This window comes from Melozone crissalis, unplaced genomic scaffold (genome assembly GCF_028551555.1).
Source record: "Melozone crissalis strain CALT ecotype California unplaced genomic scaffold, PUWL_Pcris_2 ptg000231l_1, whole genome shotgun sequence".
In the NCBI taxonomy this organism is placed as follows: Eukaryota; Metazoa; Chordata; class Aves; order Passeriformes; family Passerellidae; genus Melozone; species Melozone crissalis.
This window is the reverse complement of record NW_026535993.1, coordinates 2,775,203-2,791,367: the sequence shown is the minus strand read 5'-3', so window position 1 is coordinate 2,791,367 and position 16,165 is coordinate 2,775,203. Positions and strand designations below refer to the sequence as shown.

Here is a 16,165-nt window from a genome sequence, read left to right as displayed (position 1 = left end):
GCAGCCTGGGAGGCTGGCAATGAGCCCACTCTCCTGACTCTGGGAAAGGCAGGAGCCACTTTGTGTGCCAGGGATCCCTCTGCTCTCAGCAGTGTCTCCTGGCTGTCCAGGGTAACACAGGAGTGGATTTCAGAAAGGTGCAAGTGCAGGGCAGCTGGAACAGGAGACAAGGACAGAGCAGCTCCCCTCAGTCTGCACTAAGCCAATCCTCCTGCCTCTCTGGACTCTCTGTTCTCCCCAGGTGCAGCAGAATCTCTCGTTCTGCCTTCTGTTATCCCCATCCCTTCACCCAGTCAGCTCCTCTGCTTTAGGGGTACATTACTTATCCATGTCCCAAAACCAGGACTGGTCCCTGCCCTCACTGTTCCCTGCACCGACTGGGGGTCAGGGCTGACTCTCAGGTGTCCTGCAGGTCAAGGTCCAGCTCCTGACACAACATTGGCCAGCAGCAATCAGGGCTCCAGCAACAAAGGTGAAGGAAGATCTCCTAGACATAGACAAGGGGGAGGTGTTTAGTGGCCAGAATGAGTCTATGCGAAAGGGCTTTGCCTTTTCTGTGAGAAATCTCCCCTCAATTATCACTGTAATTCCTTCTTCAAAAGGTTCCAATGTCCAGAGACAGCAAATGTTCAACAGCAGCTCCATCAGGCACTTCCTCCTGCTGGCATTGGCAGACACGTGGCAGCTGCAGCTCCTGCACTTCTGCCTCTTGCTGGGCATCTCCCTGGCTGCCCTCCTGGGCAACGGCCTCATCATCAGCGCCGTAGCCTGCGGCCACCACCTGCACACGCCCATGTTCTTCTTCCTGCTCAACCTGGCCCTCAGTGACCTGGGCTCCATCTGCACCACTGTCCCCAAAGCCATGCACAATTCCCTCTGGGACACCAGCATCATTTCCTACGCAGGATGTGCTGCTCAGGTGTTTTTCTTTATCTTCTTCCTTGCAACAGAGTTTTCCGTCCTGACCATCATGTGCTACGACTGCTACGTGTCCATCTGCAAACCCCTGCACTACGGGACCCTCCTGGGCAGCAGAGCTTGTGCCCACATGGCAGCAGCTGCCTGGGCCAGTGGTCTTCTCTATGCTCTCATGCAAACAGCCAATACATTTTCCCTGCCCCTGTGCCATGGCAATGCGCTGGACCAGTTCTTCTGTGAAATCCCACACATTCTCAAGCTCTCTTGCTCCAGATACTACCTCAGGGAACTTGGGCTCATTGTGGTTGGTGCATCCTTAGGTTTTGGTTGTTTTGTGTTCATGGTTTTCTCCTATGTGCAGATCTTCAGGGCTGTGCTGAGGATCCCCTCTGAGCAGGGACGGCACAAAGCCTTTTCCACCTGCCTCCCTCACCTGGCTGTCGTCGCCCTGTTTGTCAGCACCTCATTTTTTGCCTACCTGAAGCCCCCTTCCATCTCCTCCCCCTCCATGGATGTGGCCCTGTCAGTTATGTACTCGGTGATGCCTCCAGCCCTGAACCCCCTCATCTACAGCCTGAGGAACCAGGAGCTCAAGGCCGCAATGGGGAGACTGATGACAGGATGGTTTCAGAAACATTAAACTGGTTGCAAATTTCTTGAAGTCACATGTAATAAAAGTCATCTTTGATAGTTCTTGTTGGTTTAGTGGTTGCTATGTTCTCTTCTTTCTTTTGTTTCATTTTTTTAATAATGTCCATAAAGAAATGCCATTGGTTGGGCCTCATTTCATTTATTTTCCCTCCACATTTGCTGTGGCTCACAAACTGTACCAATGCAGAGCTGAGCTCTTGGTGACTTTAAAGGAGCTAAAGGATCTGCCAAAAGAGTTTTCACCAGAGTTCCCCCTTCTGTTCCCTTCTCTGGAGCTGCAGCAGCAACGGCTGTGTGCTCAGCTGGGGGCAGATCAGGGCGGGCACAGCAGCTGTGCCCAGCAGCAGCAGCACTTGGTGTTGCCAGTGCTGCTGCCGTGGCCCTGCCCCTCTGCCCTGGTGGCCCTGGTGTTGCTGCAGGGCCTGAGTGCTCTCGGGGCCGGGCACAGCCCTGGGGGTGGCAGTGCCGGGGCTGCAGCAGGGACAGGCCATGGGCACTGCTGGGGCAGCGCTGACGCCTCAGCCCAGGCCCTGGGGGCTCCAGGCTCCTTGCCCATGCTCTCTCAAGAACATGCCCTGGCCAATGCTGAGCACAGAAAAGCCCCGTGAGCAGCCCCAGGCCGGCTGTGGGCAAGCTGGGGGCAAACAGCATGGCTGGGGCTCTGCAAGGGCCCTGGGGCAGACGGGAAGGAGCAGCAGAGCAGGGGCTGATCCATCCCCAGTGCGCTGCACAGCCCAGGGCAGCGTCCCAGAGCGTCCTCAGGCAGCTGCCAATAACATCCCCCTGCTGCAGCCCTGGCCTCTCCCCCAGCTCACACAGGTGCCCCATCCTTGCAGGCACAGGCACGGCAGCACTGGCTCAGGAGCCTCTGTTTGCATTGCACAGAGCACAGGGAGCACCCCCATGCTGTTGCTGTGGGGACATGAACCTGAGGGAACACAAATGGCATCAGCCCCTGGGGCCAGCAAGGGCTGGGGGACACCAGGGAAACCATTCAGCTTTGTCGTGGCCTCTGCAGTCAGCCAGAAAGTTTGTTCCCATCAGCTGGGAGTTTCCTGTCCCACTGCAGACGCTGTTGCTCAGAGCCAGGGCTGCCTGGCAGCCACCCCCAAACTGCCTCAAGCATTTCCTTGGCTTCACCTTTGCTTTCTCTCCTCTTTCCTGATCCAGATTTCTTCCTATTGCCCATCCCTGTCCCCTCCCCTGCAAACAGCCCATCCCTGTTTGCCCTTTCCTCTCTGGCCCCACTCCCCATGGCAGTTCCTGGCTTCAACGTTCCTCGGAACCTCCCTTGGGCAGCAGGATCATCCTACAAGTGCTACAGGAATTGTCTGCAGGCTCCTGCAGTGCCTGGTGCTGCTCCTTTGCCAGAGGCACCCCAGGCCAGGGGGGCACATCTGGGCTGCTGTGTCTGGCTCTGGGGCTCCCTGTTCTGGGCACTGAGGAGGAGCTGCAGAGGCTCTGCGGGATCTGGGCCAGGACAGGATGGGCTTTGGGGCTGGCAGGAGAAGCTGAGGGACCTGGGCTGCTGGAGCTTCTGCAGAGGAGGCCCAGGGCTCCTCCTGTAACTGCTCCAAGGGTGGTTCCAGAGAATCACAGAATCAGCAAGGCTGGAAAAGACCTTGGAAATCATCAAGTCCAACCTGTGCCCTGACACTGCCTTGTCTCCCCTGAGCCTCCTCTTCTCCAGGATAAACAACCCCAGCTCCCTCAGGCTCTCCTCACAGGACTTGTGTTCCAGACCCCTCCCAGCCTTGTTGCCCTTTTCTGGACACGCTCCAGCCCCTCCATGGCCTTCCTAAATTGGGGGCCCAGAACTGGACACAGCACTCGACGTGTGGCCTCACCAGTGCCGAGTGCAGGGGAAGAATCACTGGCCTGCTCCTGCTGGCCACACCATTCCTGATCCAGGCCAGCAGCCATTGGTCTTCTTGCCCACCTGGGCACACTGCTGCCTCATGTCCAGCCTGCTGTCCATCAGTGCCCCCAGGTCCCTTTCTGACTGGCTGCTGTCCAGCGACTCTGTCCCCAGCCTGTAGCACTGCAGGGGTTGTTGTGGCCAAAGTGCAGGACCCAGCACTTAGACTTGTTCAACCTCACCTTGCTGGATTTGAGCCCTGGATCCAGCCTGTCCAGGTCCCTCTGCAGAGCCCTCCTGCCCTCCAGCACAACCACACTCACACCCAGCTTGGTGTCATCTGCAGATTTGCTGATGCTGGACTCAGTTCCCTCATGTAGATCATCAGTGCAGATATTGAAATCCACGCTGGCTGGCTCTGATCCCTCGACCATCCTGTGGGTGCCCTGTGATGGCACTCAAGGTGATCTGTTCCATAACCTTGCCGGGCACCCAGGTCAGGCTGACAGGCCTGGAGTTGCCCAGCTCCTCCTTCCAGCCCTTCTTGGGGATGGGCTCCCATTGGCACCTCCAGTCCTCTGGGACCTCCCTGCTGAGCCAGCACTGATGGTGAATGATGGAGAGCAGCTTGGGGAGCTCATCCACCAGCTCTCTCATCCCCCTGGGATGGATCCCATCTGCTCCCAGAGACACCTGTGAGCATCTGAGGGGCTCAGCAGGTCCCCAGCTGCTTCCTCCTGGATTACAGGGGTGCTGTTCTGCTCCCTGTGCCTACCCACCAGCTCAGGAGAACACTTGTCATGAGGAGAACTTGACTTATTCTGGAAAACTGAGGCTCATAAGGGGTTAAATACCTCAACCTTACCCTCATATTCGGTAACCATATCTCCCCCAATAATGAATAGAGATTGTCCTTGTACCTCCTTTTGCCATTAATATATTTATAGAAATATTTTTATTATCCTTCACAGAATTGGCCTGGTTTAGCCTTAAGCTTTCACCTCTCTAATTTTCTTTCTGAATAACCTAACAACACCCTTAAACATTTCTTGAGTTACCTGCCTCTCTGTCCAAAGGTGATGCACCTTCTGTTTTGCCCCAAGTTCCTGCAAAAGGCCCATCACATACAGAACATCACCTGTTGGCTGAAGTACGCCTCAGAGGAGGAAAATACAAGAGTCTATAAATTAAAAGAGGGAAAGCAAGCTAGCAAACTAAAGAAGAAGAGGCTGGGAAGGCTAACAAAAACTGGGACCCCCTTGACCACTTACCTCCTCCTACCCTTGCAGTACCTCAAATCGTTCCTCCAATTCCTCTTGCTGTGGACCCAATTCCTCCTCCTCTCCCAGCTCTCATTCCTTTACCACCTCCTTACCCACTTATACCTCCAACACCTTCCCCTCAACCCTCTCCTTACTCTCTTTACCCTTCACTGCTGTCCCCTTATGTGGTAGACAGGGAAAGGCGCTGCGGAAGATCTCGCGATGTCACGGAAAGTCAGGACCCTCTGATCCCCTTAGATAAGACCATCTGCTTCCCATAGATAAGAAACTAACATAGGAATGTAGCCTCCCTTAACCAAATTCCAGTAACTTTCCATCCCCTACCCAGTAACAGTCCACCTCTTACTAACCATAGATGGTAAAGACAGACCCATGCTGACGTAGAGACCCCTTAGACTATAAAAACCCAAGAGACGAGATAATAAACGCCTTTTGACCGTCCATCACATTGATGTCTGCGTGTGTCATTGGCCCGAGTGGCCCTGGAGAGTGGGCCACCGTGCTGTTCGTCTGAACCAGGTCGCCTGCCTTGCATCAGAAGGCAACAAACTGGTGCCGAACCCAGGACTGCTGCAGCCCCCGGGGTTCGGGAGTTCTCCTGGCCAGATATCAGCGGCTGCTGGCAGCAGGTCTGACCACAGCGGGAGGGACGCCTCTGGACCAGCGTGGACCATGGAAGCCATTGCGAAGGTCGTAACAGAGATGCATGCACAATGGGGTATAGAATGTAAACTTAGGGATTTATCTCTCGCATTGCCGAGACTGATTAAGCTTGGGGCTATTGAAAGCCCCGTGGACGTCCTACATTCGGACGTGTGGGATAATTGTACAAAAGCCCTGGCGGAGGACACCATGTCCTCGGGCTCAGGGAAAGCCCTAAAATCGTGGGGCAGGGTTGTCCAGGCTCTGCAAAAGGCTCGACAAGAGCAAGAAACCTGGATAGCCGCGCGAACTTGTTTATTAGCCGTGCCGCAGTTGGGGGTGGGCATGGCGACACAAACCGCGGAGGGGCCTGACCCGGGCGGGCGCGCGGAGGCGCGAACGCCAAACCCCCCTCAGCGAGCGGATTCACCATCGGCGGGGGGGGAACACCCGCGGACGTTCTGGCGGGGGCTCGCGGAGGAGGCGCGGAACGCGGCCAAATCGGCGGACCCCGTAGGGACCGATAAAAACGCCCCCCCACCATATGCGTTTGAAAATGGCGCCGAACCGCGTGGTCTGGGCGGAAAGGAGGAGGCGGGGGGCGGAAGCGCGGTCAGCCCGCTCAACAATGCATGCGCGGGCGAGCGGGGAGATGGGGCGGCCCCCGCGGAGGCGCGTAAGATCAATCAGAGCCCTCAGTTCAAATTAGGTCCTTATAGGGCAAGGACCTCCCCCAGCAGGAGGCGGGGGGACCCCAGGGAGAGGGAACGGCCCAACCCCCGCAGGAGGGGGCGGGGTCAGAGTCCGGGTAAAAGGCAGAGCAGCCCGGAAGCGTCTCCTTATTCAACTTCCAGCTCGGACTCGGGCTCGAGCTCCGAGCCCGAGATAGGATCGGAGGATTCCGATCGGGATTACGGCGTTAACAGAGAGAGAGAAGCGGTATGTAAGGTTACTAGCCACAGTGCTCCCGCTTGGGTGAAGGGGTTACCAGAGAAAAACCGAACCCCGCTTACAAACTGGCGGAAAATAAAAATGGCTTGCGCGGAATGGGCTCTGTCTGCCACTTTAGTGTTCCCGGTCCGTGTGGGGGGGGCAGACGGAAACCAAAGGACTTATTCACCAGTCAATCCGAAAGATGTGCAGGCAATTGTTAAAGTGATTGCGGATAAGGGAATTAATTCTGCCATGGTTTGCACACTTATTGACGGCCTTTTTGGTGGGGACGACATGCTTCCCTTTGATATTAAGCAGACATGTAGAATGATATTTGATGGTGCAGGGATGATCGTTTTCAAACAAGAATGGGAGGATAATTGCATGAAACAGCTAGCCTTGGTAACAGGGGCAGACCATCCACTGCACGGTTCCAGCATACAGAGGCTTATGGGCACAGACCCCACTATGATCTCCCCCCACCAACAGGCTGAGGGCCTGCGAGCCCATGAGGTCATGACAACGACCCGAGCTGCCCGAGAAGCCATCTGCGACGCTTCTAAAGTGGTAGCCAAACCCTCTCCATGGTCTTCCATAAAACAGGGTGAGAGTGAGAGCTTCACTCAATTCGTGGATAAGCTCCAGGCTGCATTAGATTCCTCGGCGTTACCCTCAGAGGCGAAGGGTCCCGTGCTGGCAGAGTGCTTACGCCAGCAATGAAACTCAGCCACTAAGGACATTTTAAGATCACTGCCACAGGGGTCTAATATAGCTGCCATGATCAGACACGTTGCAAAGGAGGAACATCTAGCTCCCATCCAAGCAGCAGTTCAAACTGCAATAACCAGCGTGATGGCATGCCTTAAGTGCGGCCAGGCAGGCCACTTGGCAGTAAACTGCCCCCAGCCAAGGCGCCTATCAGCAGCTGCTCCACCACGCCAAGCGGGAGGCAGGGGACCGTGCTGGGGGTGTGGAAGGAAGGGGCACTTAGCTAAGGAATGCAGATCCAGGCCCCAGGGAAACGGGAGAGGGAGGGGGTGGCCGGGCCGTGTTCAGCCCCCTCCCACCTGGAATATGCAGCGGCCCAGCTACAGCAACCCCCAGTGGGGCAGGGGACTCTCATACCCTATGCCCCCACAGGGACTAGTCACCTTTGCATCCCCCCCAGCAATTCAATGGCAGAGTTGCGCAGCACCCTCAATACCTTCGCACCCCCCACCACCACAACCCACGCCGGAGTCACAGGAACAGCAGGGGACGCCCCAGAGCGGGATCCCTGGGTGGCCTTGGTCATGAAAATAGGGAAGGAGCCCTTGATGGTGTGGGGGACATGCCGCCTTTACAGCAGCCAGGATCCTCACGTCATAGGGCTTCAGTTTTGGGCAGACACGGGATCAGACTGCACGATTATTCCCCAAACACATTGGCCCGGACATTGGCAATTCAAAGAAGTCCCCCCAGTGAACGGAGTGGGGGGGCAGTCCCGGGCATGGAAAAGCACCCAGCTGGTGGCCATAACACTTCACACGAAAAAGGGACCAGAACAGACAGTAGCAATCTACCCCTACATTTTGCAGAATTCTCCACCCCTGTTAGGAAGGGATGTTCTCTCCTTGCCAGGATTCCGGATCACAAATTTATCCTGAGGGCCACTGCCGTACACCCTCCGCTGCCAATCAAATTGACTTGGAAATCATCAGACCCTGTATGGGTTGAGCAGTGGCCCTTGACAGAGCCTCGAATGGCAGCCTTGCTGGAACTGGTCGATCGAGAACTGCAAAAGGGTCACATAGAACCCTCCACCAGCCCTTGGAACACCCTGGTATTCGTGGTCCCCAAAAGGTCCGGACAAGGCTATCGTCTCGTCCACGACCTGAGAGAAGTGAACAAGACGATCAGACCCATGGGTCCAGTCCAGACACTGCTTCCCGCGAACTCAGCCATTCCCACAGGACAGCCATGTGCAGTACTGGACATCAAGGACTGCTTCTTTTCAATACCCCTGCACCCTGAGGACAGAGAACGATTCGCCTTTTCCGTGGCATTTCGGAACGGCGAGCGGCCCAACCTTCGCTTCCAATGGAGAGTACTTCCGCAAGGCCTGGTCGACAGTCCCACCATATGCCAAATCACCGTGGACAAAGCACTGACGCCAGTCCGACACTCCTACCCCACCGCAACCATCATCCAGTACATGGATGACATCCTGGTCGCAGCACCATCGACAAGCCAAGTGGATCACCTGGTGACCACAGTCACGGAAACCCTTCAAGCCAACGGCTTCGAGGTCGCGAGCGCAAAGATCAAGAGAGGACCCTGCGTGACCTTCCTGGGAGTAGGCATCACGAGCTCCTACGTAAACCCCCCCCGAGATGAAGATCAACCGAGACATCGAGACGCTCCACGACGTGCAACGCCTGGTGGGATCGCTGCAGTGGCTTCGCAACATCGTCCTGATTCCTCCCGAGGTCATGGACCCTCTGTACGACCTCCTGAAAGGAAAGAACCCCTGGGAACCCAAGGAGCTGACACCGCAAGCAAAGAGCTCCCTCGACTTCATCGAAAACCAAATGGCCACTGGCACGCTTGCCAGGTGGAACCCAGCCGTGCCACTGGACCTGTAGGTCCACTTTACACCGAAGGGGGGAGTGGGAGCACTGGCCCAAGGACCTGCAGAAAAGGCCCGACCGATCCAATGGGTGGTCCTCGGAAGACCCGCTCGTGCATTTTCCCCAGGAATCGAGTGCATTGCCAACCTCATCATGAAAGGCAGGAGACTCGCCTTGAAACACCTAGGGACAGAGCCGACAAGCATCCACCTTCCGTTTCGCAAGCAGCCGACCATAGAGTCAGCCGCAATATCGGAGTACCTGGCCCTTGCTCTCTCCGGCTTCGGAGGAGAAATCTCCTACTCTTCCAAGCCACCCTGGACCAAGCTGCTGACCGTAGTCGACATGGACATGCCACCGAAGGTCAAGGACTGACCGCAGCCGGGACCAACGGTCTTCACAGACGCTTCCTCCACGACTTCAACCGCAGCAGCAGTGTGGCAGGCAGGAGAGCAATGGCACTGCGTCAAAGCGAGGGACCCCACACTGTCAGTGCAACAGCTGGAAGCAGCAGCAGTGGTTTTGGCGTGCGGACTCTTCCAAGACGAACACCTCAACATCGTAACGGACTCCATATTCGTGGCAAGGCTCAGCCTAGCCATGGCAGGACCAGGAGTGTCAACATCAGCAGCAGCCCTAATGCTGGAAGAAGCACTCTCCTCGCGACAGGGCACCGTGTCAGTCATCCACATCAACAGCCATGACCCAGTCAAAGGTTACTTCCAGATCGGCAACGACAAAGCGGACGCCGCAGCGAAAGGCGTTTGGACCTTGCAAAGAGCCCGTCAACTGCACGAGTCGCTCCACATCGGAGTCAAAGCACTGGCGAAGAGATGCGGAATCTCGACGGCGGACGCCAAACCTGTGGTAGCCACTTGCCCTCATTGCCAGAAGTCACCCCTTTGGTCCTACAGAGTCAACCCAAGAGGTCTCAAGCCCTCAGAAATCTGGCAGTTGGACTTCACCTGGTGCGAAATACTGAGGCCCCAGGCATGGCTTGCAGTGACAGTAGACACTTATAGCGGAGCGATCATAGCTACACAGCACCCCAAAACCAACTCCAAAGCCACAATTCAGCACTGGCTGACAGCCATGGCTTGGCTAGGTATCCCCAAGCAGATCAAAACGGACAACGGCTCCAACTTCAAATCCAAACAAGTACAGGAATTCGCCTCGAAATGGGGTATCACGCTAGTGCACGGCATCCCACATAACAGTACCGGACAGGCCATAGTAGAGAGAGCAAACCAGACCCTGAAAACCAAGATAGAAGTGTTGGCAAAAGCAGAGGGCTTTGCCAATGCCATTCCCCCAGGAGATCAGGCACGCATGCTGGCAACCGCCTTGCTGGCACTGAATCAATTCCCGAGGGGAGATGAAACAAACAGTCCCGTTCAAAAACACTGGATCACTCGAACGCTAGAAGAGGGCCCGCAGGTGGTAATCAGAAACGAGCTAGGCGAGTGGGAACGGGGTTGGAGGCTGATGCTCACAGGGCGAGGGTACGCAGCAGTCAAAAAGGACGGCAAAATCAGGTGGTGTCCACTTAAGTCGATTAAACCGGACCTTCAGGGCGAGCAGAATGAGACTGACGAGAATTGCGAGCATTTGTTTACACGACCTGCTCGTGGGACGCCCTCGTGATGCATACTTCCCGGTTCCAGATGAAAGCGACAGACCACCAAGCCGCCAAGCAGCACCCGAGAGACCCGCATGGGTGAGACCCAAGCACCAAGGGTGTTTCTGTGCAATTTTGCTGTTGGGGCTTGTTGCCAGGGGGCAAGCCGGGGGGCTTGTTGCCAGGGGGCAAGCCAGCCCAGACCACTACCCCCATCAGCCCTTCAGGTGGGTCATGCGACATCTTAGTAGGGGCAAAGCGCTCAGACAAATCACCACACCGAACACCCCATCCTTCGTGCTCCGCATCACCGACCTGTTTCCAGGACAGCCAAAGGTACACCCCTATTCCCCACACGTCAAACACTCGTACCTATCCTACTGGTGCCCAGCTTCAAACCCTGGGAAAAGCTACTGCAATCACCCAGGGTGGGGATATTGTGGGCACTGGGGCTGCGAAACCATAGTTACAGATGCCAGGCCATCGGGGCCTGGGTGGGATCCACAAGAGCCAGACAAATTCTTACAGTTCACCTGGGCACCCATTGGTTGCAAAATACCCCTCTTCTTCCACGGGAACTTCCATCGAAACCAACATAAAGTCCCTAGATTTCGGGCATGCACCGAGTACAACATGACAGTCTTGCAGCCAGATCACCCTAGCTGGGCCACAGGCAGAACGTGGACAGTGGTCCTTCAAGGGTCAAAAGAGAGGGCGAACGTGCAAATTATCAGGCTTCAACCGTCAGCACCCCGAGCAGTCGGACCCAACAAAGCAATTAAAAGCGTGCCGAAAGGGAGAAACGTAACCTACCCCAAAACCTTACCCACAGGGGTCAGCAATGTCCCGACCGGTCAAGCGGAAACCTTTCAGATGAGCCGCTTAACCGAGCCGGACTCAGACCCAATCCTTCGCATGTTAGAAGCAACCTTTGTATCCCTGAACGAATCCAACCCTAACCTAACCGAGTCCTGCTGGCTTTGTTACGATGTCAAACCTCCCTTTTTCGAAGGAGTCGCCTTAAACACTCCCTTCAGGTATTCCTCAGCCAACGCCCCTCACCAGTGCAGATGGGACACCCCTCGCAAGGGAATCACCCTGAGTCAAGTCACAGGCCGAGGCAGATGCTTTGGCAATGCAACCCTAGCTAGGCGGAAAGGCAACATCTGCACCAAAATCGTCAAGCCTAACAGGAAAAACAATAAATGGGCAGTCCCAGCCGCATCTGGGATGTGGGTTTGCCAGCGATCCGGAGTGAGTCCTTGTGTGTTCCTTCCCAAATTCAATGACTCTAACGACTTCTGTGTCCAAGTTCTGATTGTTCCTAGGATCCTGTACCACTCAGACGAAGAAATGTACCATCTTCTTGAGGGACCCAGCCGGATCCACAAAAGAGAAATATTGACAGGTATAACTATCGCAATGCTGCTGGGTCTGGGAGCAGCCGGAACGGCCACAGGAGTCTCAGCCCTAGCGACCCAGCACCAAGGACTGTCACAGCTGCAAGCAACGATTGATGAGGACCTGCAAAGGATCGAGAAATCCATCTCCTTTCTAGAGAAGTCAGTCTCCTCACTCTCAGAAGTGGTCTTGCAGAACAGGCGAGGTCTAGACCTCCTGTTCATGCAGCAAGGGGGCCTGTGTGCCGCCTTGAAGGAGGAGTGCTGCTTCTACGCAGACCACACGGGAGTCGTGAGGGACTCCATGGCAGAACTCCGGAACCGACTGGGTCAGAGACAGAAAGACAGGGAGGCCCAACAGGGCTGGTACGAGTCCTGGTTCAATCAATCACCTTGGCTAACCACTCTGATTTCTGTCCTGATAGGTCCATTGGCGATGCTGTTTCTAACAGTCACCTTCGGACCATGCCTGCTGAACAAGCTGGTCTCGTTCGTTCAAACCCGCCTGGAATGGACCAACATCCTGTTCTTAGGCCGACGACAATTGCTGTGAATTCAACAGGAGAATTCAACCAGAGAATTCAACCAGGGAACACCGTCAGTCACAAGATCCTCCGAACTTGTCTGACAAAAGCTTACTCAGGACTCCCAAGACCCTTTTCCCTTGTCAAGCTACAACCTTATACCTCATTTAAGTACCTATGTGCATGACTACCTCATTCATTTGTGAAAAGGGGGGGGGAGATGTGGTAGACAGGGAAAGGCGCTGCGGAAGATCTCGCGATGTCACGGAAAGCCAGGACCCTCTGATCCCCTTAGATAAGACCATCTGCTTCCCATAGATAAGAAACTAACATAGGAATGTAGCCTCCCTTAACCAAATTCCAGTAACTTTCCATCCCCTACCCAGTAACAGTCCACCTCTTACTAACCATAGATGGTAAAGACAGACCCATGCTGACGTAGAGACCCCTTAGACTATAAAAACCCAAGAGACGAGATAATAAACGCCTTTTGACCGTCCATCACATTGATGTCTGCGTGTGTCATTGGCCCGAGTGGCCCTGGAGAGTGGGCCACCGTGCTGTTCGTCTGAACCAGGTCGCCTGCCTTGCTCCAGAAGGCAACACCCTTACTTCAACCATCTCATGCACCCCTTATTCACCAGCAAGTTCCTGCTCTACCTCCCCACCACAAACGAGAAGCCAAACAACATCTCAGAATCTCATGCCCAAGAGTGAAGTTAACCAGTCAGCCTCCACAGCTGATGTTTTACCACTCGGAAAAGTGGCTGAAGTGGAAAAATTGTTCCCCCTCAGAGAAGTTCCCATGTGCAGGGTGGCCAGTGAGACTGGATTTCTAAACGTTCCCTTCACTGTGTCCAAAGTTAGAAACTTTAAGAAAGAATTGGGAAATTTTGTGGAAGACTCAGTAGGAACAGCAAATCAAATTGATCCATTTTCAGGCCCTAATATTTATGCATGGGGAGAATTGAACTCCATCTTTAACATCCTATTTTCCCCAGAAGAGACTCGATTAATAAGAACTGCAGGAATGAACATTTGGGAGCCCCCAGGTGACCAAAAAAAGCCTTTAGTGGAGCCTGACTGGGACCCTAATCAAGAAGAGGGCAGAAGGAATATGAGAGATTACAGGTCCCTGATGACCAGAGGGATAAAAGAATCAGTCCCTAGAGGGAGTAATACCAGGTTAGCGTTTGACAGCACCCAGGAAAAAGACGAGACCCCAGCACCATGGCTTAATAGGCTAAAGCAAAACTTCCAGATTTACTCTGATGTTGGCCCAGACAGCCCAGAAGGCCAATCTCGGGTTCCCTGTGGTCAGGGATGGCCCCGAGAATCCTTTTTTCCCAGCCCAGTGTTTCAAAGGAGTCTGAATTCTTTGGCTCTGGTTTCCAAGGTTGTTTATTGTTTCTTATCTACAACATTTTTTCTCTGGCCTGCCAGAAGTCAGACAGAGGCACACTCCCTGCCCCTGGGATGGTGTCTACGTTTTACACAATGAACTATGTGTACTTTATTTATCATGATTTTCCAATACCTAAAGACGCACAGCAGGGGACTTTCAATCAAAACAAATGCACCTTTTATTGAGTGCCCACAGCAGATGCAATGAAAGGAGATAAAAGACAGACAGAGAGAGAAAGGAGGGTTGTGTGGCGGAAATAGCTACCAACAGAGAGATTAAATCCTCATGGTACAGCCAATAGATCCATCTGGTCATGTTGGGGAGAGTCTCAAAGTCTTTGGTTAACTCAGGGGTCTTTATAATCCACCGCCAGGAGGGGAGCAGGACGGCACATGGAGGGCACAGTGGAGAATAAATCCATTGTGAACAGGTACAGACAGTCCAGTTCTGAACAGCACAAACCGGTGCCAGCAGTGAGCGGGGCCTATTGTTTCAGGACTGGTTCCTATGGGAAACCTACTGCTCCCTGTGGAAGACATCCCACTCCAGGGAGGCCAGCACCCCTGGGTTAGAATTTTAAGGGTCTCATCTCAGTCCTTGGGGAGGGCTTCAATCCCCATCCTTATTGTGAGGCAGATGAGGGATCTTTGGACCATCTCTTTAAGAATGACATCCCAAAGCATAAAAACTTCATGCATTTTCCTGTAAAACAAAGTAATGAATTAATAAATGATAATTATTTTTTCTAATTTATTTATAATAGTGTTATTCTATATTTGCATTACTAAATTTTATATTTATATTTAAAAATCCATACACATTTAGCAAGCAAAAAATTTACTGGTTATTTGTTCTAAGTAACACAATTGCCTCCATTAATGCATTGACCAGTTGTGGCTATGATTTCCCCTTCTTTATGCCTATTAGTCCTATTTAAAATCTTTTTGTCATCTTTTTAATCATTTTCACAGACAGGGTAAAGGGGGCCACTTAGGGGTCCCTGGAGACATTTATGGGGCACATTCGGGGCAGTTTTGGGTCTGGGGAGGGAATTCAGAGAGAACCTGAGGGTCTGGAGGACACTTGGGAGAGCCGCGTGGGCACTTGGAGGGACACTCAGGGATTCTGAGGGACAGTTCGGGGTCCGGGCGGGCCCTTGAGGGTCCAGGGTCTCTGGGGCGCGGGGGGTGATGGGAGTTGAAGGCGCGGGTATCATACAGTTCAACGAGGCCGCGACGAATCATGGGAGTTCTGGGCGCAGCTGCAATGGCTCTCAGTGGGGCGCCGGGCATGACGGGAGATCAGGTCCCAGCTAGAATAGCGTGATGGGAGCTGTAGTCCCAGAAGTGGTTCGAACGCGATTTCGGGGAAGCTCTTGGGGGACACTTTTGCGTCCGAGCCGTGACTTGAGGTCCTCAGGGGAACTTAAAGAGCTCGGGGCCCTTGGAGGGAGCTTGGGGAGCTCTAACGGGGCTCTTTAGGGCACGGGACACGGCAGGAGTTTTAGCCGCAGGACTGTGTTCTGGGGGGCTCCGGGGCCGCGGGGGATGAGAGGAGATGAATTCTCAGAAGTGGCTGTACCGGGCATCTGTGGGGTTGGGAACACTCAGGGGTTCACGGACGCTTTTGGCGGGTCCCGAATGGGCGCTGAGGGAGCACTGAGGGATCCTGGAGGGTCTGGGGGACACGTATGGGACAGATTGGGGGCGTATCCCGGGGTTCTGTGGAGCGCGGGCCATGACAGGCGTTGTAGTCCCGCTCCAATGGGGCTGTATCTGGCCGTGAGGCATGCCGGGAGATGTATGCAAAAATAAAATTGGCTCAAATCCCGGCACCACCCCCAGACCCGGATTGCTGGCGCTGATTTGTTGCAGCCTGTGCTGGGCGGGAGCCTCAGCAAATGGGATGCGGTGGAGGTGAGAACAGCTAAATCACTCTCCTCCAGTCCCTCCCACTACAGCCCAGTTCATTCCCAGTACAGAGCAGGATAACCGCAGTAAAGCCCAGTTCATCCCAAGTAGAACCCCAGTGCCCCTCCAATCCCTCCCAGTACAGCCCAGGCCCTCCCAATACACCCGAGTTCATTCCCAGTCATTCCCAGTTCCTCCCAGTGTCATCCACAGGATGCCCGAGCATTCTCACAGGTCCCCAGTATTCTCTGCAATAACCACAGTGTCCCAGTTTGTCCCAGTCCTCCCCAGTGTCACTCCCAGTATGTCCCAGTATCTCCTAGGGCATTCCCAGTGTTCCCCAGTATGTCCCAGTCCTCCCCAGGGTTTCCAAGGACAGTTTCATTTCTCTCGGTGGCTGTGGCACCCAAACCC

The 16,165-nt window shown here is 54.4% G+C and overlaps 1 protein-coding gene across 1 annotated transcript; it reads left to right on the top strand.

Annotated features, from left to right (window-relative positions):
* Nucleotides 1-1,006: 1,006 nt before the first annotated feature.
* On the top strand, nt 1,007-15,832 carry LOC128949412 (olfactory receptor 14C36-like; the record flags this gene model as incomplete). The annotated part of the gene is made up of 2 exons (XM_054294275.1): nt 1,007-1,468; nt 15,716-15,832. Coding segments are annotated over 2 exons (579 nt in total), but the record flags the coding sequence as incomplete, so codon positions are not given.
* Nucleotides 15,833-16,165: the final 333 nt, after the last annotated feature.